The sequence below is a fragment of the Motacilla alba genome, chromosome 18, assembly GCF_015832195.1.
Source record: "Motacilla alba alba isolate MOTALB_02 chromosome 18, Motacilla_alba_V1.0_pri, whole genome shotgun sequence".
NCBI lineage: Eukaryota > Metazoa > Chordata > Aves > Passeriformes > Motacillidae > Motacilla > Motacilla alba.
In genome coordinates, this window is record NC_052033.1 from 9,216,538 (window position 1) to 9,238,989 (window position 22,452).

The 22,452-nt window shown below is 42.1% G+C and overlaps 1 protein-coding gene across 7 annotated transcripts in view; it reads left to right on the top strand.

Moving 5' to 3' along the window:
• The window catches only part of CEP112 (centrosomal protein 112), a 188,269-nt gene that overhangs the window by 78,100 nt on the left and 87,717 nt on the right, over positions 1 to 22,452 (top strand). For all 7 annotated transcript variants that reach the window (XR_005259386.1, XM_038157555.1, XM_038157551.1 and 4 more), the window contains one exon: positions 21,538 to 21,768. Coding sequence is in view for 6 of the 7 variants with exons in the window: in XM_038157555.1 (XP_038013483.1) it covers positions 21,538 to 21,768 (231 nt within the window). In the remaining variant the exon portion in view is untranslated. The remainder of the gene's footprint in view (positions 1 to 21,537; positions 21,769 to 22,452) is intronic.

The following is a 22,452-nucleotide window of genomic DNA, read 5'->3' on the forward strand; positions in this document are numbered from 1 at the left end:
TCTATAATATGAAACTGAATATATCTGGTAACTATTATAACATTGCAATCAGTGTTATTATATTCTTTTTTGTTTCATTTTAAATATTGGCAGCTGAAGGTGGAGTGTATAATTTCACTCGTCTAGGGGCAGGGTGTAGATCACACAGCAATAATTTTATTTTATATCAGCACTCCTTGATTAGGAAGAAGTGATTATTTCCTGCATAGATGTTAATAAACATAGATTAATTTCTCTGAATAGAACTGAGATCAGTTTTGCTCTTTAGTGAGATGTAAAGGATCTTTATGCCAGGTTTTAACACATCCACTAGGTGTGGCTTTGCAGGCAGGGTTTGTGTGTGATGGCTGCAAGGAGTGATTAACACTAACAGACAATAAGCTGTGCATGGTGTGAAATCATTTCTCACATTAAAGTTACAATAAGGAATCCTGAAGTCAGAAATGATCAAGTACAAACAGGTGCATGTACAAACAGGTAGCAACTGCACCATTTGAGGTGGTGTAATGTAATTTCTAAGCAGAGAGGCAAAAATACTGTGTTAGTCTGCAGAAGTGGTCGATTTACAATGAAATCTCTTGATTTTGATTTGATTGATCTCTTGATCTCTTGATTGATTGAAGGAGCTTGTGCTTTCTACGTGAAGATCGGTGTATAGCAAAGCCAGGCTCTGAATTTGCTTATTGATATTACTTCCAATTGTGTCCAAGTCTTCAAAGTGTAGTTTCTGTGATATTGGATTGTTCCAAATATTACAACTAAACTAATTCAGTAAATGTCTGCTGCATAGAGGAGGGAATGCTTGCTTACAACTTTATTAATGGTTTTTAGTTCTTTTGAAAATTGCTTTTTTTATGTTACCTTTGTGTTTGAGACAGTTGTTGAATAGAAGGAAGTTGACTTCTCCTAGTCCATAGAACAAGTGCAGCAATTTGGAAAACAGCAGTGCCATCCACTTCAAACGTTCCCCTGAGTGCTGAAGGGACATCCTCTAATGGGAGACCAGCATTCATTCTGGAGTTTTTTCACAGCATCATAGAATAATTTGGGTTGGAAGGACCTCTGGAGGTCACCGTGCCCAACCTCCTGCTCAAAGCAGGTCTAACTTCAAAACCACATCATGTTGCTCAGGGCCAAGTCCAGCTGAGTTTTGAAAAACCTGCCCTGGTGGAGATTTCACAGCCTTCTTGTGCCAAATGCTCCAGTGCTTTACCAATCCAGCGTGAAATCCCTTTTCCTGGATGTGCAGCTGGAATATCTGTTGTTAAAATTTGGATCTGTAAGTTCTTGCCCTTCCTTCAAGAAGAGTCTGCCTCTGTCTTCTCCACAATTCCTTACACTCAGCTGAAGACAGAAAACCGATTTCTCTTTGGCGTTCAGTTCTCCAGGCGGAGTAAACCTGGCTTGGCGAACTCCCTGCAGGTCCTGCTGGCCCATTCCTCAGCTTGCAGTGTTTGAGGTCCCTGTGCATGGCACCCTGCTCTCCACACTGGCTGCTTCCCCAGGAAATGCCATCCACAGTGTGGCACAGAGTCACTGTGTCCATCATGCAGGGCTTTGGAGCAGGTGTTCAGCCCTCTCAGCCCATTCTGAGCTTTGGGAAGTGCCACTTGTTGGCTGACTCTTGACTCCTCCTGTTCAAACCCTGTGAGTTCTCTGCTCACACTGGAGAGAGGTCTCTGCTCATCCCCACAGTCCGTGTCCCTTCAGTTTGACTATACAGACTCTGTAAAGTCAGTATCAAAACCTTGCTAAAATCAAGATAAATGACACTGACACTTCTCCCCTTTCACTGCAGAAGACAATCACTTTATTGAAGCCTGCCTTGCCCTGATTTATCCAGCTTGCTGTTCCCAGTGACCCTTTTATGCTTCCTGTGTTGGAAATTAATTTCATGGAGTTTTACACCATCATTTTTCCAGGGATGGAGGTGAGGGTGTCCTGTCTATGATTACCTACTAAGGTGCTATGTACTGCAAATTAAGTAGTTAAATTTCTTAGAGTGTGCTTTTTCTCTCATCCCTTCTCTAAAGAAAGATTATCCAAAATCAATTTAGTCTCTCTTCCTTAGGTCATCAGATGTTAATTCCATTCACTCACTGCCACCATAAATCAAGTTTTGAACAGTAGCCTGGCTGTTAAATGATAGGAGAGAGTCTATGATTTGCTCAGTTCCTCAATTCAAAGGTATTTTAAATACCAAGTGAAAGAATGAGACACTGGGTGAGAAATGGTGACAATCTGTAGTTTGGAATGTTAACACCACTTGTTTTGGCAGCAATACTGCTCGTAAAACAATAAGATCCATATGGATGCTAATTTTCCCAATTTTGAGTAATAAATACAACCTCTTTATGGTTTAAGTAATGATATTACTCAATACCACTGCAGGGTCCAGTAGATGGTTTCATGATGAGGTAATAAATAGCGATTTTGGAGAGCTGATTTATTTGTGTTTTTCTTTTATGTGGTTTCTGATGGGGGAAGAAGAAATCCCAGAGCCAGTGCAAAGCCTTGCCTTCTCCTGTAGCTGACATACTTTGGCTGAAGATATGTCAGCTGAGAAATATGAGCCCATCCATACAGCTCTGCACGCTCCCACATTAAAGTATTATAAAGGAACCTTCAAGTGGAAAACCAGTAACAAATTGCAGCTGAGATGCTTATGGCAAATTGCACTGCCCTGCATGCCCCACCACTGCTCTGCCTGTTCCTCCACATGCTGCTTTAGCCTGGAAGAAAAATGGGAGCCTCCTCTGGTTTTCCTCTGTTTCACAGACAGGAGCTGCAAGGGGGACAAGCCCCAGGCCCCCACGGTGGGTTCTCTGCGGGGCTGGGATGATGCTGCTGGCACAGACACAGCCTTGAGTGTTTCACCACTAAAATCTCTGCAGCTGTTTCCCCACTGGCCCAACTCCGGCGTCTCTAGCAACTCCTTCAAGTCTTTGCTGCCTCAGAGGTATGGAATTTGCTGTCCCATCCCATGGAGGGGCAGCCAAATGCTGTGCACTCTTCCAGCCCTGCTCCCACCCCAGTGCCATGCCCGGTGTGTGCTCCCAGCTCCAGCAAGCCCAGCTCCAGCCCTTCTGAGCTGCTCCAGCCTCTTTCCCACCAGAGCATGGACTCTGGGCACACCACACCCCACATGGCCTGGGCTGGGGTTGTCCCCTGCCAGATCTGAGCCGTGAGTGACACAGAGGTGCCAACAAGGGGCTCCTGACTGGGTTCTTGGGATGTGCAAGCCAGGGAGATGGGACAGCGCAGTGCAGTGCCAGGAATCTGCTGGACCTAACCCTTTCCCACCAGAGCATGGACTCTGGGCACACCAACCCCACATGGGCTGGGCTGGGGTTGTCCCATGCCAGATCTGAGCTGTGAGTGACACAGAGGTGCCAACAAGGGGCTCCTGACTGGGTTCTTGGGATGTGCAAGCCAGGGAGATGGGACAGTGCAGTGCAGTGCTGGGAATCTGCTGGACCTGGGTGGTGCAGCCCGTGGGGCACTGGCTGTGTGCTCTGGGAGCACCTGCTGCAAGGACCCAGCTCAGGAGAGCCCTTTCCCCATCCCCACCTCTGAACTGAGGGCTCTCAGGCAGGAGGAGCTGCCCTGGCACAGCCCTGCAGAGCCAGTGAACAACCAGCATCTTGGCCTTGGTATCGTTCCACACTTCCCATCCTGATTGATTATCTCTTGTCTTTTCTGCTGCCATTTGGTGTTTCTGTTTTCCCTCACACCCAGATAAGAGCAGGGATTTTAGGTTCTGCTTTTGGGGATATTCCAGATAGAGAAAACATAGTGAGCTCAGCTGAGGGCTGTGAGCTTGTGCTGGCCTCAGACATCTCATCTCATAGGACTGTGCAGTTTTTCTTTCTCCTTTTGAAAACCTTTTTCTTTTTGTTTTTTTTTAAGAAACAAATTAGAAATAAATCCATTCTTTTAAAGTACAGTGATTATTTTCAGCATGGAGTCAGACAGCAGGGCTCAGCCCAGTCACCTTTGAAGAAATGATTGTCACCTTACCTGAACAAAAACTGTTTCTTCATTTGAATGAGTGGCACAGACTGTGACAGTGATTTAAAGTCTTTAGTGTTGATTTCATGCAAGAAAATATTTTTCACAGTATGACTTTAAAGTAGACTTTTTTCCCCCAATTACTCTACATGTTGGCAGCAAATTAGCTTTGAGGGAATATTGTGCACATCATAGTTCTCTGTTGATGTATTGGGGAGTCATTTTGGATCTTTTAGCTCAGTCAGACCAATGACTGACGTTGTTCATGTCTTCCCTTTCTGTGGATTTGAAAGACTTCCTTTTGACAGGGAGGGTGAGATGGAAAAAAAGCAGCCAAAGTACAAGAAATGATTGGCAAAGTGATGATATCATCCAGTGTTCAAAGACTCTGCAAATTGAAGCTTATTAAGGTGACATTTTGTCTTCTATTCAGCACTAATTGGAATCATGCCTGGGTGCATGATGTGGAAGGTACTTAATACCTGAGTGTTTATCATGACAAAATGACAGGAATCGATGTCAGGGATGCTGTAGATTTCTGTTTAATGGAGAAAACAATATATTTCAAACTGCAATTACATATCTCAGAGTCATTTGTATTCATGTGTCTGAAAGTCCTCCTAAAATAACACAAATAAGAAAACTTTACTTTTGACCCCTCAAATATTGGCCTGATCATGGATATTCCATTTTCAGGTCTTAGAGTTGTTCTTCAGAGTTCATAAAATCATCACTAAGGTAGTTTAAGGGGAAAAAAAGGCCAAAAAAAAAAGGGACAAAACCCTCTGACACAGTGTTTTCACTTGAAACAGATCTGAAAATCCCACGAAGAGTGCACTCTGTCTTCCACACAGGTGATACAATTCTTCTAAAGTTGCCTCTGACAGCTTGAGTTCTTTTGTAGACTGTGCTTTCTGCTGTATTGGCATCTGTAAAATGAATTTAGGAAAGAGAAACAGCAGAGAAAGTGATTTTTGGAAAGGCAGCTGCTGCAAACACAGAGTACACTGGAAGATTTGAAGGAAGCTGCATGTTCTCCTGCTGTGTTTGGTATCCTTAGGGATTTCTGGCTTGGAGGGCACCTGTGTCCTGGCTGGGGTGGCAACAGGAGCAGTATGTTACTCTACATCTTCATCTTGGACCTTGTGAAATTCAGATCTTCAATTAAAGCTCTAGTTTAATATAAAATTCATATTTATTCAGCAGCTGATGAAAACAACAAGCTGGTAGATGACATTGTTACCTGAAGTGCTGTTTTTAAGGGAGTAAGGATTGGCAATTGCAGACTAATATGTTTTTTAAAAACCCAAGCAAAAACAGAAACAAGCAAAAAGCCCACAGACAAACAGAAGGAAAAATGCCACCCCAAACACAAATCAATGGAGTGTGGATGCTCACAGGAATTACTGGTCATTAAGTGACTGATCCAGCTGCCTGTGTGTCCCTGTGAACTCCAGCAGTCCTGTAACTAATGAGATGTTGACAAGCAGTAGTTTAGGGGCTGCTGGTAATTATTTGTATTGCTGGAATCCTCTCGGGGGTCTGAGTCTATGTTGTGTTAGTGAAAACATGGAACAACAGACAGTTCCTGTCCCTGAGAGCTGGTACCATAATTGTGCTTGTGGGACGCTGCGAGTGGGGGCAGCAGAAGGTTGGAGACCTGAGATAAACAGGGCTTATCAGTTGGGTTCTCTCTAGGTTGGTGTGGTTGGAGCAGGGAAGCAGAAGACACAGCACACGAGCTGCCTCCTTTGAGTGCCTCTAATAACTCAAAAAATCACATCAAAACTCATCAAAAAATGCCCTTGCATGATTTGTCTGTAGTTCAAAGAGACAGCTGAAGAGTGCTGGCCCCTTGCCATGTCTGCATGGCTGCTGCTGTCAAAGCTTCTTGTGTCACTGTAAGGAGAAGGAAAAGTGTTTGACTGAGGTGGGAGATGAGCACATGAAGAACATTTTTGTCTGCTCAAAGTTTGGGAACCCCTGTAGTGATTGCCATGCTTCCAGACATGCTGGTTGTTCAGCCTACTCAAGTTTGGTAATAACTGACTGGAAGCCTTCTGAAGCTCCTTGCATGGATTTCCTCATGGGAAAGCAAATTTAAGGAATAATTTGTTATTGTTCCTTTTATCTGTTGGATGCTGTTGTTGGGGAGTGCAGGGGGAGTGGAGGGAACAGGATCCAAGCTGTCCATAGAGCATTGGTAATGTTAGACAGAAAATGTTATTTTTTTCCTGCTAAAATCAGTTTGGGATATGTGAGGGAGTGTGTTTGTGTATATATATGTGTGTCTGAGTGTGTGTATATGTATTATTGCCCTCTAATGGATAGAGTCTGAATGGCTCAGCTTTGTCTGCTTGTATGGAGCTTGTAGCAAAACATTATTTTCATGATGTCAGATATTCCCCATTTTAGAAGAACTTTATGATGTTTATTCAGAATTCGGATGCATTTTTTGTGAGTAACATTCCTTTAGTTTGTGTTATTAATTTGGAATTCTGTAGAAAGTCCCACACCTTAGAGAAGTGCCTTTTCTTTGTTCTCTGATGGTTTTTTTTCAGCTCAGCTGAAACGGCTTGAAATTCAACATTTTATTCTGCTATTTTTACCCCAGTGTCAACATAATAACTGAATTTTGAACAGAATCCTGTACAGCAATGACATCAAGGGCCTTTTGCATGTGTAGATCTTGCTTCCTTGCTTTCTTCCATCCAGAGCATGTCCCTGTCCCAACACCCCTGCTGAGCACCCCAGGTGTACAGGACCTGCCCGACTCCTGAGATGGGGATGGAAGAGGGAATGAGCTCTGCTCTGGTTGATGGGTGTTCCCAGGGGCTGCTCCATCCCATCCTGCTGAGCAGCTTCCTGCCTGCTCCCCCATGTTGTTTGTTTTCCAGGAAAAGTGGCAGAAGTGTGTCATGTAGCATTAATTCAGGCTGGGTTTTCAAATCTACATGAGATTCATGATAGAGCCAAGTGGTCTAATGATGTGTGGTAGGTTAGGGGTTTTTTTGCTTTTTAAATAAAACTGTCTTTGAAGGTAGCTGTGGAATGACTCAAGGAGGAAGGCTGCAGGTTAGTTGGGAATGGGAATATAATTGTCTGTACTGAGAGTTGTCCAATTCTCCATGTTCTTTACAGTGGAATCCTAACTGCCATGTTTGTTCCTAGCAGCTCCCTGTTTCCATTCAATAAATACATATGGGGGAATTTCATTTCAGAATTATGCTTTTTCTCTCTGCAGCCGTGTTCTTTTCCTTTTCAAACTTTGCAGTGCTTGCTTTTGCAGCAGGATAACTGTGCAGTGTTTGGGACAGGCAGCAGAGCAGCCCTGGCTCACAGCTTCCTTCACCTCCCACTGCAGATCCACGGAGCAGTGAGTGTCCAGAGCCACCTCCCTCCCCTCCAGGAGGCTCCTGAGGGGGGTGTTACACAGACATTCCTGATGGATATGGATTGCAACAAGCCAAATATTCCTACTCGTGAAATCCTGTCAATATTCAGGGCAGAACAGCAACTCATTTCACAAAGCTCTGCTACAGCACCTCCAATCTCTGCACGTTTCAGCTGAGTCCATCACATTTCTATTTATGATCCAATTACAAGCTGAATGTAGGCTGGAAGAGCAGAAGGAGCAGCACATTAATCAAATTCCCTTGTAATGACTGTGTTCTCATGTGGGTGATGCTCTGAGGTGTGATACAAGCTAGGGCACACAGTGCTGGCTTTTCCTGTCCCTGCCCAGGGCTGGGCTGTCCCTGGGCTGTACCTGCTCAGCTTGGCAGGCTTCCACAAAAGGCTGTTGTAGTCACGGGAGAGCTTTTTCCTGGCAGCAAAAGAAATTGTCCCTGTGTTTCATTCTACTACATTTTCCATTTGTGAGGAAAATAGAAAAAATTTGCATATGTTAAGAGAGAGATGAAGGATGTTGCAGGAGCATCTTCTCAGCCCAAGATGGGGATTTTATCTGCATTTCTAAATATTGGTGTTTTTCTTCTGAACATGATGTTTCCTAGCAATATGCTTTTTCCCTTGGAAAAGTTATTTTCCACTTACAATACATTGGCAGCCATTGTTTGTATTGTTCAGGATCAACCCTAGGATTTTTCTAAATGTTATTTTGATTTGATGACTTTGTTCATCAGTGAATTATGAAAGCTCTGATTGTTTAGGGCACAAGAAGGGCACAATGCATTACTGGGTCACATGCTCACTTAATGCATGCACATTGTGGTGGCAGTAGTAATAGCTCCATTAAAGAACAAAAGGTAGCAACACATAGAAGCTCTGGATCTGGCCAATCCCCTCAAATTACCATAAATATTTGAGCAATCTGAATAGTTTTAGACTCTGTAGTAAAGCTTTCCTGTTTTTATCTGGCACTGAAGGAATGTGGAATAAAGTATTCATTTAACAAAGTATAAAAATATGTGTGCTATGCAGTTATAATCATGTGTCATTAATCAGAAAATACTGCAGAAACTCTGACAAATTAAAAACACAAGGATGTGTCTGCAAGGGCTTTTTCAGTCATTAAAAAGCTGCTTCACCTCTCAGGCAAACTATTTAATGGCAACTCCTTGCTCAGTGTACTGACATCTTCAAAGGCTCTGACATCTGTCGGCCTTTGAACTACCATTAAAAAATATTATCCCATTTCCATTCTTTTATGCCCATTTTTTTAATTATAGTCCTTCTTTCAAGTTAGGAACATGGTTGGTTTAAATGATGCTGTCCTTTCGTTTTCAGCCACCCAGCTGCGGTTTGAATAAATTGATGTAGAATCAAAGGCGGGACTTTAAAGGGAAAAGGTTTGATGGACTTGGACTCGGAACCAGATGAGGTTTTATGATGAAAAGGGTTTAATCCCAGCACAGGCATCGCTTCTATCAGCCCAGCAGTACAAAGCGATTCATATATATAGGTTCACGAGAAATGATCTATTTTTTTTTACTTTTTTTTTTTTTTTTTAAACAGCACAGATCTCTTCAGGACTTGCAAATGTGGCATTAGCTAATATTCAGAGAGCTGATTTCCTTTCATCCACCAGAAGCTTATGATTATAGTACAGTTCTCGAATTGGAAATGAGAGCTGCAACACAGATTTAAAGCTCTGCTGTCTGATTTGTATTCAATATACATGTCACTGCGGGACAAGCCAGTCTAGGCCGAGCTGGTTCAATGAAGGGAAAAACAGTTTCAGCATCAGAAATTCTGGGGGGGTGGGTGGGAAAGGTACCAATTAATTCTTACCTGCTCTACCTGAGTATTGTGCAGGATACTTAGTGGATTACTCTCGGTGCTGAAGCTGTGCAAACAGACCCTTGTGATACGGTTTCTTTGGCATCTCTGGCATCAGAGGCTGAGGGAATAGCAGGATTAATCAGTAATGGCTCCTAAAGCAGCCATTTATATGGAAGGCAATGTTTGTTTTTCTGTGCCTGAGTTTCAAGGAGGTTTAGCTGAGACAGCCCTGCTATTCCTTTATAGCCATAGCCTTCATTAATGTGGTAATTAGGCCTGTGTGTGGGGAAAGCCAAAATCTCTGTCTCACAAGTGCATCAGAAGCCATTTGTCAAAACTACCACCTCAAGGTATCCAAGAAACAATCTCTCTACTAGTTCCCTGATCTTTGTGTTAGTAAAAATGTGCTACAAAATCATGATTTCTTGTTTATTTTCACAGAGTAAGATTGTGTCCTTCAAAACAGGGATGCTCTCCAGGGAAGGAAATCAGCAGGTTTCAAAAGTCTGCAAATTCTGTCCCTTTAGAAGGCTGATGTACAGAAAGGAGCCAGCTCCCTTTGGTGCTCTGCCTCCAGTCAACAGTTTATCCTTCAAACCTTTCCCACAGCTGTTGTTCCCTGCCAGAATATTCAGTTTAGGAGTAGTACATTTTTCCTGATTTCTTAGTGCAATTTTGAGGTTGTGTTTTGGGGTTTTTTTGGGTTTTGTTTTGGTTTTTTGTGGGTTTTTTGTGGTTTTTTTTTTTTTTGAGATAGTAGTAAATATAAACATGGGCCTTTATAAATGGATTATTTTATTTGACTGCTATTTCACAGTCTGCATGTTTAGTATGTGTTTAGATTTTTTATATTTAAACTGTGTATTAATATTTATTCAGAGTACAGTAGAACCAAAACAGTTGAATAAATAAATCTGAAGAAATTCCTGCCCCAGGATGCAGTGGCCTATTTGTCATTCAGAAAACGAAGAGGCATCAACTGAATTCAAGGACAAACTGAGAAGGATAAAAAGGATAGAGATCAACAGAAAGGTGCCAGAGGAAGATATTGAGCCAAAAAACCATCTTGAATTCAAGAGAAGAAATGTTAGGCACAGTTTTCATTTATTTTGAACAGCTCATCCTGTGATTGATGTAATCTTTCTGAGCTGGTAGCTGTGGAGCAGGAAGGAAGCTTCCAGAAGGTCTCTGAACTCAGGAGAGCCACTGTGGAGATGGTGGGAATTGTGCAACCAGCACAATTTACTCGAGGGTGAAGATGCAGAGAGGGAGACGTGGGCCAGCATCAGCTGGGTGTGTGTGGAAACAGCACCATCACCTGGTGCCCTCAGTGCCAGCCTAACACCTGAGCTGGTTAAAGACCACCTTCTCTAGGAGTTTCCTCCTCGGGTGGAGATGACACATTTGTGTGTTTTATATCAGGATTGTTTCTAGACATAGACTACCAGAATGTGCTTCTTCCAATGAGAAATTGATTTGAGAAGGAGAAAGCCAAAAGTTGGACCTGTGGGGGTAATTGTTCATCTGATTTGTGTGAGCAGCTAACAAGAGGATGAGAATTTACCACAACTGACTAACAGGAATGCTGCAGCTGTTGCTGCCGTGCAGAGATGAGGGATCCTTACAGTCAGAAGCTGATTGTTTCTTTCAAATCTAAACCTGTGAGTGATGCAAGTTTTATTTCTGGAGCTGCTGGATTCCAGGATTCCTGCCCACACATATTGCCAGTCGTGAAGCTGAGAACAAGGACTTCACATTTGGTTAAAGACTGTCACCTTTGCTGTAGCAGTGTGACATCAGAAATGAGAGAGGTGCCTGCTTGGCATCCTAAACAGAGCAGAATGGGGCAGGTGCTGCTTTGAAATCCCTGTTGCTGGCCCAGAGAATGACAGCATTGGGTTCCTTAGTTGGCTTCCTGGGATTATGCTGGAGTTTTGGAAACTTTCTCTTTTTCACCTCAGGGCTTGGACAGAGGTGTGAGCTGGGAGTGTTCCTCAGGTGCCTGTGGAGATGCTCCTGGCAGAGCCCTGAATGGGAGCTGCTGTCCAAAGTGGGCTTTTCTACAAGTATGGACCTCAGAATTTAAAGATGGCAGATACTTTATGCGTGGACAGCTGATTACTGAGGCTTTTTATCTGCATCTTGTCTTTGGTTTGTCCTGTCAGGTTTTGTGTCTGATGCTGTTTCTGTTACAGTCACTGTAAATGGAGGATTCTGTAAAAGGATGATTTATGGACAGAAAGATCAGAAAGATTAGGACTGTGCCTTTGGTTGGCAGGGTCCAGAGGGTAAAAATCATGAGAATAGTTCCTGCAAACCAGAATAACATCAGTTAAGAGAGTCCTTAGAGGATGTGTCAGGTAAAACTTGGGAATATTCAAAAGTTGTATGTTTTGAGCAACAAATGCATCCAAAATAAAAGTGTGTGATGCTTTTCTAGGTGTTTTTTGAGGCATGGGGTTGTTTTGGTTCTTTTGCTTACAGTGAAATCTTTTCTGTAGTTGACAGGCACAAACATTCTCATAGACAATGCAGTGTGTTCCTCTTCTGGAGACAAATTGGGAATTACAATACATTTCATTTTGTTGCCTCATGGAGATGAATGTCTGTAGTAATCCTTAAATCTGCAATACATCATGTCTGCATTTAAATCAGACTTATACATTGTTCCAGAAATGTTTAATGCTTTTAAATTTAATGTGTGGAAAATTTAAATGCAAATGTTTTTTAAAAGCTTTGGCTTAGGGGATGCTGGACACAAAATGCTCTGAGATTGACAGGTGATTCTTACCAGTCCACTGCAGAGATCTTTAGGCTCCATTTCTGGATTCCCTTGCAGGAAATTCCTATCCTTCCTTAAATATCAGTAGCTTTTCCTCACTTTCAGAACAAGCTTTACTCCAATGTTGTTTCAGAACTGAACATATCCATGGCATTCATCTGAGGGGAATATTTGCCTTTCACATCCTGAAATGCAGAAATTAAAGCTTTGGAGTTTTTCATAAAGGAAAACAGGGAAGATGTTTGGTGTCGTTTGCATCAGTCGTCATTTAGGGATGGATTGTTGTGATTTGTACAATGCAGAAAACCTGGTGTTATGTGTAGGTTTTCATTTATTTTTTTAGCCACTCTTCATTTTATTTATCTTTTGCTCTCACAAGTTATTTTAGGGGATCACTGCATTGAACAGGGATTTATGGCTGATTTATTTTCTTATCTCCATCATATTTAAGTTCCATCAATGCAGTTATGTAGGTTGTTATGTGCCCATTTGAGTCTCTCTATTAAAATTCTGGGTAGAAAGACAGAAGGAAATGAGTCCTTTCCTGGCAGGTCCCTTAGCAGTTTTATTCAAATCATTTTGTTTGTACAAGGAGGAATACAAAGGTAAACATTCCTTTCATCAGATAAAAGGAGAGGAGAAGGAAGGCAGAATTTTTAATTTTTTGTCTCACTAATCTGTTTCAAAGCAAATTCAGTAAATCAGGGAAGGAGGAACTGCTCTGGATCAGTCTCCAAGGCAAGAGGGCCAAGTCTGTTACAGGTCTTAGAACAGTGAAATGGAAAATGTATTTAATTTATCTCAATTTCAGCTCGGTGAGTAATCCTTTGGCTCACCAGTTCTCTGCATTGTTTTGTTACACGTGTAAGCCCAAGGTTCTCCTCAACTAAAACTCATTTTGTTGGGAAGGCAGTGACAATAACCAACCTAGATGAAGTTCTGCTTTCTAGCTGCTGTTAACTAAATTGGAATCAAATGGACTTATGTAAATTAAGAAATGGAAATAAGCTCTGTTAATTTTAAGCTCTTTGTGGAGCTGTTCAAATGGATGTCTGATTTTCTTTCTTCCCCCCTCTCCTTTTTTTTTTAAGCCCAGTTTGTAGCTTAAGTGCCATTTACATTAATTGGGATTTAGGCAGCTGACTGACTTCTGTAAAAGTCCAGATCTACTTCAGTGCACTTCTTTTGGGAAAAAAAATCATCAAATTTTATGTTTTGCTTAATGCCATGTCACAGCAGACCTCAAAAATGTGCTGCCTTTTTCTAAGATGTAGAACCCAGAGTGAGGCCAATATTTTGAGTGTAACTTTTCTCTGCTGGCTTTTTGATACCGGTGTGTTTGTTTCTTTTCAGCCTTCATAAATACTTGGCAGAGTCAGTGGACAGTTTGGGGGTTAAATTGCCTGTTAATTGTTGCCTAAGTGTGTTTATTTATAGGAATGGCACGGGCAGACTCATTTTTCCTTAATTTTATTGGAAGGGGAGCTGAGCAGAAGGTAACTATTGTTCTTAGTGAGTCAACACTTCCACTGTGTTTCAGGAAATGCTGAACAGGATTAGACAAGACACAGCAAATACATTGCTTAAAAGTAAAATCCCTTCTTGAAGGGTGCTGGGCCTTCCTTGGGATGATGTTCAGTGCAGGAATTGTGGTGAGGGGGATGTTGGCCATGGCTTGCATGCTGGAGGTGAGTGGTGTTTCCCTCCAGCATCACTGTACAGGTGGGGTGGTGTTAAACCAGTCCCCACACCAAAGTGAGACCCTGGTAGATACAAGATAAGCAGGGTTAGTAGGAATAAACTTTTATCAGATTCATAAATATTAGAGGCATTTTTCAGAGCATGCATAGTGCTGGAATAGCCCAAGAATCTTACCAAGGAGGTTTGACCTTTAAATCAGCTTAATGCTGTTAAAATTAATGAAATGAATATGTAAGTTAGCAGCTCAACACTCCCTTTACAAATCCCAGGGGGTATTTTCAAGAGAGGTGTCAGAGGTGCATGTGCAAAGGTGAGAGGAGTTGAGGTTGTGTGGGGATGGAGTCGTAGACCTTTGCATAAATCCTGAATGTGGGGATTGAGATCTGACCCTGCTGAACTGCCACATTTCACCCTTAGTGTCACCTGCACTGCTGTTACTGAGGTTTTCTCACTGGATATTCATCTGCCTGAGCCTGTGGAGCTTCTCCTTCTCTTGTGCTGTGCTGGTGCGGGTCAGTGAGTGCAGCTTTGGTTTGTGTCAGTTCTCCTCCAAGACCCAAACTTGATAATATCCAACCTGATTTATAAACTAAAATTTATTTCACTTATGAAGGTATTAATAACTTCACCCCATCACTGCAGTCTAGTCACATATAGGATATATATAGAGAAATATATATAAATAGGATGAAGATGGCTCCTTTTTAAGAAGCTCTGCAGTAGAACCAACATTCTCAAGAGAATTTTTCCCCCTCAAGAATGAGAGCAGCTCAATGTGCACAAAATACTACATAAACATACAATAAAATGCATCTCTGAGTGTTGAAGCTGATATTTTAGTGTTTCCAGGAAGTCTTAGACCACTGTCCAGGGCTATTTATAATGGTGGGGGTGCTAATTTCCATCTTTTCCCCTGGAAGGGCTTGCACAGCCCCGTGCTCTTGGAATGATCAGTGCTCAGGAACTGAGCCCAACCTGCTGGTCACTGAACTGTTGTTCATTTTCACTTCATTTCACACCATTTCATTTATCTGCTCCCTTAAATACCACATTTATGGGCCTGTGTGTTCTTACTCAAAAGGCATTTAAACTTGACAGTGTAATAGATTGTGCTGTGAAAGCTAAATAGCTGTTTATTACTTATCCCTGCTAATTTGTGCTCTGCCACATCATTACCCATGTGATAATGTGCCACTGGTTTTCTTTGCAAATGAAATCTCATCTTTTAAAGTATTCCTAATATTGACAAATTGCTGATTTTAGGAGTCATGAGAGAAAAAGGTTAATAAATTCTTTACATGTTTTAATTGAAATTGCCATGGTATAGAAAATATTTTTAATATAGTTGTTTAAATGGACATGATTGAGTTCATGCAGTACAAAGGAGCCACAAATAGCTGCCAGCTGGCTGGACTGGCCACTTGGAATTCCTTTGGCATGGAGAAAAGCAGGTACAGTGGGACCAGTGAGTCAGACTCAGTAGGATGATTTGTAGACAGAAAGATCAGAAAGATTAGGACTGTGCCTGGCCCTTGGTTTGGCAGGGTCCAGAGGGTAAAAATCATGAGAATAGTTCCTGCAAACCAGAATAAGATCAGTTAAGAGAAGGATTGTTGTCCCTTGCAGAAGCTGCAGTAGAAGAACTCATTAATAGAAACCAATTTTGTTTTAAACACACAATCAACATTACACATATTTGAAGTTCTTACAGCCAGACTTTTTTTCTAAGCTTAGAGCTGCAAATATTTGTTTATTTTCAGATTTCTTTTATGTTAAATGCATTGCTTGTTTTTGTGATGGTAGAGAAACTTGTATGATGTTCCCCAGCATTTGATAAAGCTTTGTTTACTCACAAGAAAGCTGAAGTCATTCAGATTCCCACTTGGAGCAGATAATCCCCTTTGCAGTAAATGTTGTACAGTAAATGTGCCACCAGTCACTGCATGGCTGGGACAGGACACTTCATGCCCCTCTTCTGGGACACTGCCCTGCTCATGGGTAAAAAGGGAGTCATTGTCCCCACTGAATCACTGGGTGTTCCTACTTTGTTCCTTATTTTCCTTTCACTTCTTCATCATCAGAGTGAGATTTGTTTTTATTGCAGCCTGCCTTTCCCTTGACTGGCCTGATCTCCTTTCAAAAATAATCCCGTGCCCAATAACAAATGTTATGGATGCCTCATCCATCCCTGTCACACCATGGTAGCGTGGCAAGGCACGGAGAGACAAATGTCCCTTTCAGAAGGGCCCAGCTGATGTTCCCCAGCACACACTGCTCATTTCACTGTTCTTCTCTAAGGAGGAAATGCTGAGAAGGTCTTGGCATGCAGAGGCAGAAGCTGCTTATCTGTGGTCAGATAGGGCTGTGACTTACAGGCTGATATTTGAGGTTATTAGCCTAGAGAGGATCTTTGGGATCATCCAGCTTGCCCATGCTACTGCTCAGAGGTTCAGGGGTTTGTTGTAGGTTTTTTTAGAAGGTTACATGCCAGCAAAATTAAACGCAGCAAAGTGAGCCCTGTGCAGTCATCTCTGACTGGAGCCAAGTTAACCCAGCAGAACTCAGTTTGAGGTGTTGTCAGGAGCCCCTTGAGAAGGGCAGGGGTGTTTAACAGTGATGCTCTGTTCCAGCAGCCCGAGTGCTCCCGGCAAGGCAGAGCAGTGAGGTTACTGCAGCTTCATCTGCTGGCACATCTTAGTCACTTACTGTAAATCTGCTGCAGCAACACCTCAGCGCCTCTAGATCTGCACCATGGGGAATAAATTAGCGGTGCATTTCATCTCAGCTCTCCTCTGCCTTGTTTTTGTGACTCTCAGACACCCTGGCCCCTGGAGCTGAGCGTGGTGCTGGGTGGATGTGGTTGGGTGTGTAATGCACGGGGAGGAGGGGACAGCGAGCTCCGTGTGCTCATCCCCGTCAGGGTGGAGATGCTCTCATGCTCCAGCCTCTTCCTCAGAAACTCATCCAAGGAAATGCTTCATGGGGGTGAAGCAGCAGCTCCTGGAAAATAAAGGGAATTTGCGTTATTATTGTTCTTAATTAGGCCGTAGTCATTCGGTCCATTTCTCATCCCCGTTGCCTGTAAGTGGAGCAGAGTTTCAGACATCAGCAACAGATTTTAATTTAAACTTTTTGCCAACTTTATATTTTCTTATGCAATTTACTTTTCAAAATTAAGAGCACATGTTTTCCTTCCAAATAACACGCAGTACATTTATTGGCATTTTAAATAGGCCAAAGTGAGTGACCAACCTTCTTCTTTTTCTTTCAAGTCTATTTTTTCCCTGCAGGCAAATTGCTGTGGGCTTATGACCCACCCTTTTTATGACACTATTTCAGCACAGATATTCTTAGTTAGAATTGTAAGTTATTTCTTTGAAACAGAAATAGAAATCACCACCTTGGCCAGCAGTTTCTTCATCTAAGGGACATACAAATATGTCACATAAACCTTTATGAAATCTCTGTCGCACAGTTTATGTATTTTTGTTCCATTTGGGAAACTGTGTAAGCTGGTGTTGTCTTTCTATTTGTTGTCCTATATGTGGATTAATGGTCATTTTACAAAACGCTTCCTTGTTTGGGCCATGTTCCTGTGGCATGGCCATCCTGGGAATTGCTACAAACTTCTGCATCCTTTCTAAAATAGATACAGATCTCTGTTATTTCATGTGCTCGTACCCACACCACCGAAATAGAGACTACAACACTCTGATCCAGAAAAGGCAGCAAGTGGCAGGAACATTTTGATTCCATTACATACTGCCAGCCCTTATTTCTTATGTTTAATCCTCGTTTAGCACAATAATAATTTGCTTAGATGGGGTGTTTAAGGTGAGTTTTTCTAACAGCAGCTCTCCTACTCAAGCAGTTGTTTGGACCGTACCGACCATTTGGTTCCCAAACAGAGATTTGGGCAGCCAGAGGAGAATTTGAGAAACCAAGACTGAGAAGGAGAACTCAGTGTTACAAAGAAACCATCCTGCCTTTGGATCTGGAGCCTGAGAAGTGAGATTTTGTAACTGCAGCTTTTATTTTCCCACAGAATCGTTAAGAAAAGACAGTTGCTCATAAGTTTTATATTTCATGGATTTTTCGCAACTGAGAATTAAGTCATCTTGAGGCTTTTTTTTCCCCCTAATTTGCCTACATTTAAGTCTAATAATAGTTTATTAAACCTGGCATGTGGACTAGCAGAGTCTTAGTGCTGGAAAGTTTGGGATTCATTTCCTGCAGCAGTGGGGACATATCTGTGTCACACAAAGTTGTCTCAGGCGCTGAGTTGGGCGTAAGCTGCTTCTGCCACTGACTTTGTTTATGGGAAAAACTAATCTGGCTATGAGAACTGGACTTATTTGAAAGTAATTGACAAGGACTGTGTTCTGTGATCCCCAATATAAGCTTTTTCCAGTCACTTTGGAGAGATTAGATGTCTCTTAACATCATCTTACTGGCGGTGAAGTTGCTCCAAAGGGACTCCTTTAATCATATTAGTTTCGCTGCCATCACCCCGTCTTCAGAGCCTTTCTTCTTCCCTAATAGAACCAAATCTGCTTTTGCCATCTATTAGGTCCAACATTAATGCTCCTTTGCATATTAATTACTGTTGCTTTACCTATAACATTCAGCTCACTCTCAGCTGTCCCCAGTTTTGGCTCGGAAGGCTGGGAGCCGTTACTTTCTCCTTACAGAAAACACTGGGTTGTGTTTCATTTTCTAATGACTTTGTGTAAGAAGCACTGAATAAAGAAGGAAGTAAAGCTTGAAAGGTGTAACAGGAATTCACCTAATCTTTATTTTAGCTTGTCGTGACATTTGTGAATGAATTTTCCTTGTATTATAAAAAGTTAGCCCTGATTTCTTATGCTAAATATTTTAACAAACTTTTTAGGGAACTTCTGAGCAATGTAATTTCTTAGTTTCCCTTGTGTGTGTGTGTTGGGGGTATAATGAAAGGAAGTTTTTTATTTTAAAATAGGAGGGGGAAAACGGAGAGTAGGGGAATAAGCTTTCAAAAAGAACGCTCACAGATTAAAAGATAATTGTGGCTATTTCAGGCAGGACTTGCACTGGGGCAGCTGTTAAAAACCCCAAATTCTCAGTGTGTCACTTGGGAACTCAGACCATATCACCCATCAGCAATTGCAGCTCTTATCTTCATCAGGTTAGTGCTGCTTTGGTTAAGGAAAAGCCAGGCAGGCTGTCATGTTCTTGTGATCTGGAGATGAAATCATTTTCCGAAAGAATTATAAAAGTACATTGTGGATTATAATTATACACTGAAACTCACTTTACATTTTTAGTCTGTATACAGATTTAATAAGAAATTAAACATGTGTAGAGGAAAAGCTCAGGAAAGGAAGGAAAGGATCTAGCACAGATTACAGTATATGAAACATATGTTAGAGATAATGCTGATAGGGCTGAAATATGTGGCCTGTGGTAGAGTTCTGTATACAAATGACGTGCTCATTCCTTCTCCACCATACACACACTCTTACCTTTGACATAGTAGGGACTAATGCCAGTGAGTAATTAAGAAAGCATGGAAACAAAATAAGTTTCTGAGATGGTTGATATTATTTAATACATGTTACAGCTGGGATAGCTGAAGGACAAACTGAAGGTTTGAAGGGAGACGATGTCTTTTATTACACCATATAGTTCAAATAGCTTGAAAAATAGGCAAACTTTCAAGCCTTGATTTTTTTTCCCCCCTCTCTCAGATCACAGTATTTATAGGAATCTGTCTTGGGAGATTAATGTGCAAGGCAATAGATCTGATAGTCATTCATGTCCCAACTTTGGTCAGAAACAAATGTTTCCTTTTCAAAGTTTTGTACTAATGTGGTTCTCAGAGGCTGCAAATAAATGGTGTAGCTGAGTACAGACAGTGCATTAAAAATGTCTGAAGAAGAAAAATAGTAGTTGGAAAGAAACTGGCATTCCAGGACAATGGGAACTTTAAATATACACTGCTTTTCCTCAGATTTTCCTGTGAAACCTTTAATAAGCTTGAGCTGAGTCACCTGCACTCACTTGGTACAACATCAATTTCTGCTCTCAGTATTGTTGTATCCTCTGTGGAAGAATTCCAGGCAACTGCAGAGTTTCTTGTGAAACAAAGAGGAGAAAGGGGAAAATTCTGTGTGAGTTTTGTAGTGAAAGTGCTCATTTTCAGAATTGCATTTATGAATGAACACATAGATGTGCTTTCAGTGTAATCCATCACACTTAGCTGAAAGGACAGTGCTTTATGTCCCAGATGTGATGCTCCTGTACCCCAGTGAAGAACCCACAGAGGAAATGGAGTTAGGAAAGTAACTAGTGAGAGTTAGTAAGTGAAATCTGAAGTGACAGATGTGTATCTACTGCTGTGGTAAAGTAGCAGAGTGAATTCTGTGGAATTAGGAGTTGTTGGAACCCTGGGTACTGAGAATTTGAGACTTTCTGTGCTGCCAGGCACTGACCCCCAAGAGAACACTGCATTTGACATGAAGCCATAGAGAAGCTTCCAAAATGGAATGACAGAACTGGGATTGTGGGTGTGGAGTTTGAATAGAAGTGTGTGATATCACAGGGTGGGAAACTTAGAGTTTAAGGTCTTAAAATATAGTAATAGATATGAAGCAAGATAAAAATTTTAGGAGAGAAGGTAGTCCTTCCTCTTTACCTTCTTCTTCACCTTCTCTATAAGTTCTAGTAGTATTGTGCAATTAGATAAAAAAGTCCACATTGCAGAGCACAAGTAGTTAGTTATTAGATTAAAAATAAAAATAATTTAAATGCCATTTCTTAATTAGACAGTTTATCCTTTAAAAAGCCTTCTAGAAAGAGAAATATGTCTCCATTTTTAACTTATTAAAGTACTGTAAAACTCACAACAATTGTGAGACTATAATATAAATACAAACTAATAGACATCTAAATCCCAACAAGCAATACCATCTTGCACATTTAATCTTGACCCTGACCTTAGAAGAAAAAAACAATAAAACTCAACAAGAAGTGACACAGCTTTATTCCTGTCACTTCCATCCCTCCCCATTGTGTTCCCCCATCGGGGCCAGGCAGTGATTGATAAATGATTGATGATGCTCTGATAGCTCATTAGAAGGATGCAGGTCATTGATTAAGGATAAAAAAAGAAGGCCTGGGTAGGATGTGTAGTGATTATGTGCCACAAGCTCAGTTTCTCCTCCAAAAGTGTCCATCGCACCAGTGCTGTGGGCAGGGGGAGCTGTATTTATCCGTGTGCAGGAAAGGAAAGGGAAGAGCAAGAAGAGGGGCCAGGAAAAGGGACAGAGCATCCTCTGAGTCTGCTCCTACCCCAGGTGACAGCCTGTTGGAGGAAGCCTGTGGTATTCACATGCCCTCTGAACAGAGAGAAGCTGTGAGAGAGTCAGAGAAAAGAATGATCAAAACAATTCTTATCTCCTTTGCTGCTCCTGTGTTTTTGCACATGTGGAATGTGTTGGAAGAGTATTTACCTGAAGGAATTTGGTACTTGGATTCTGCTGAGGATTGTTTTGTTTCCTTGGCCAGTCAGTCAAAGCTGAGTCCTGACTGCTGGGAGACAGTCAGGAGTTTTCTTTAGTATCTGTTAGTATTCTTTAGTATTCTTTGTCGTACAGTTATAGGATAATACAGTATAATAAAGTAATTAATTAGCTTTCTGATATCATGGAGTTCTGCGCATCATTTTTCCCACCCGTCGGGCATTCCTGGCACCGATAGAAACCAAGTGGGTTTTGTGTTGTGGGTTTGGGTTTTGTCACTTTGCTTGCTCTTTCTCTCAGGTGATCTCTGGTTTGGAGAACCAAATCCACAAGCTGAGGGAGGAGCTGATCCAGGCGAATGCTCTGCGGAACCATCAGCTGCTGGACCTGAGCCTCCAGAGGGACGAGGAGAAGCTGAAGGCATCTCGAGACAAGGAGGCAGCACTGAACAGTCTGAAGATGGAGATGGAAAAAGTGATATCAGACCTGAAGAGGAGGCACGCAGCGGAGACAGAGGCGGCCTTGAAAAAGGTACGGGATTGGCAAAGAGCAGCTCCCTGGGGCAGAAGGGGAGGGACCACCCCAAAGCTCAGCTGAGCAAAGTTTCCCTGAGGAAAAATGTTTAGGGATCAATTGAGTTGAAGAAACAGATGCAGAGCATGGGATGCCAGAGTCCCAGCAGGAGCGTGGGGTGTTTTGGAGTTCTTTGATGGAAAGCTTTGCTCTGGACACGCTGGGCCTGGGCAGCACCTCCAGCAGGGATGGAAGGTGCCATGAGGTGCTCAGGAGCCAACAGCACTTTAAAAAGACAGGTGATTTCACAGGTAAAGCCAACCAGGGGCAGGCTGATCTTCCTCTGCTAGAATAGAGATACTGGAAAGTGTGGTTCTGCCTAGCCAAGCTTTTTCTCCCTTAAAAAGAGGGTGAGCTCTTAAGGAGGGAAAAACTCAGGCTCAGGGTGCAAGGAAATTGTGTCTGGGTGCTCACAGTGGCTGGTCTGATTTTGCCTGTGGTGTACATCAGGTGAGAAAGAACTCTGTTAAGATTTGAAAATAGAAATTAAATGTTTCAGATTGATCAAGGCTTCCCTCCCATTCTGTTCTGTGGGGTCACTGCCCTCATTCCTGCTTGCTGAGCATCCCTTGGACCCCTGTCTTGAATTCAGATGTTCCCCCCGCTAGGGAAATAAAACATGCAAGTTTTATTTCAAAAACC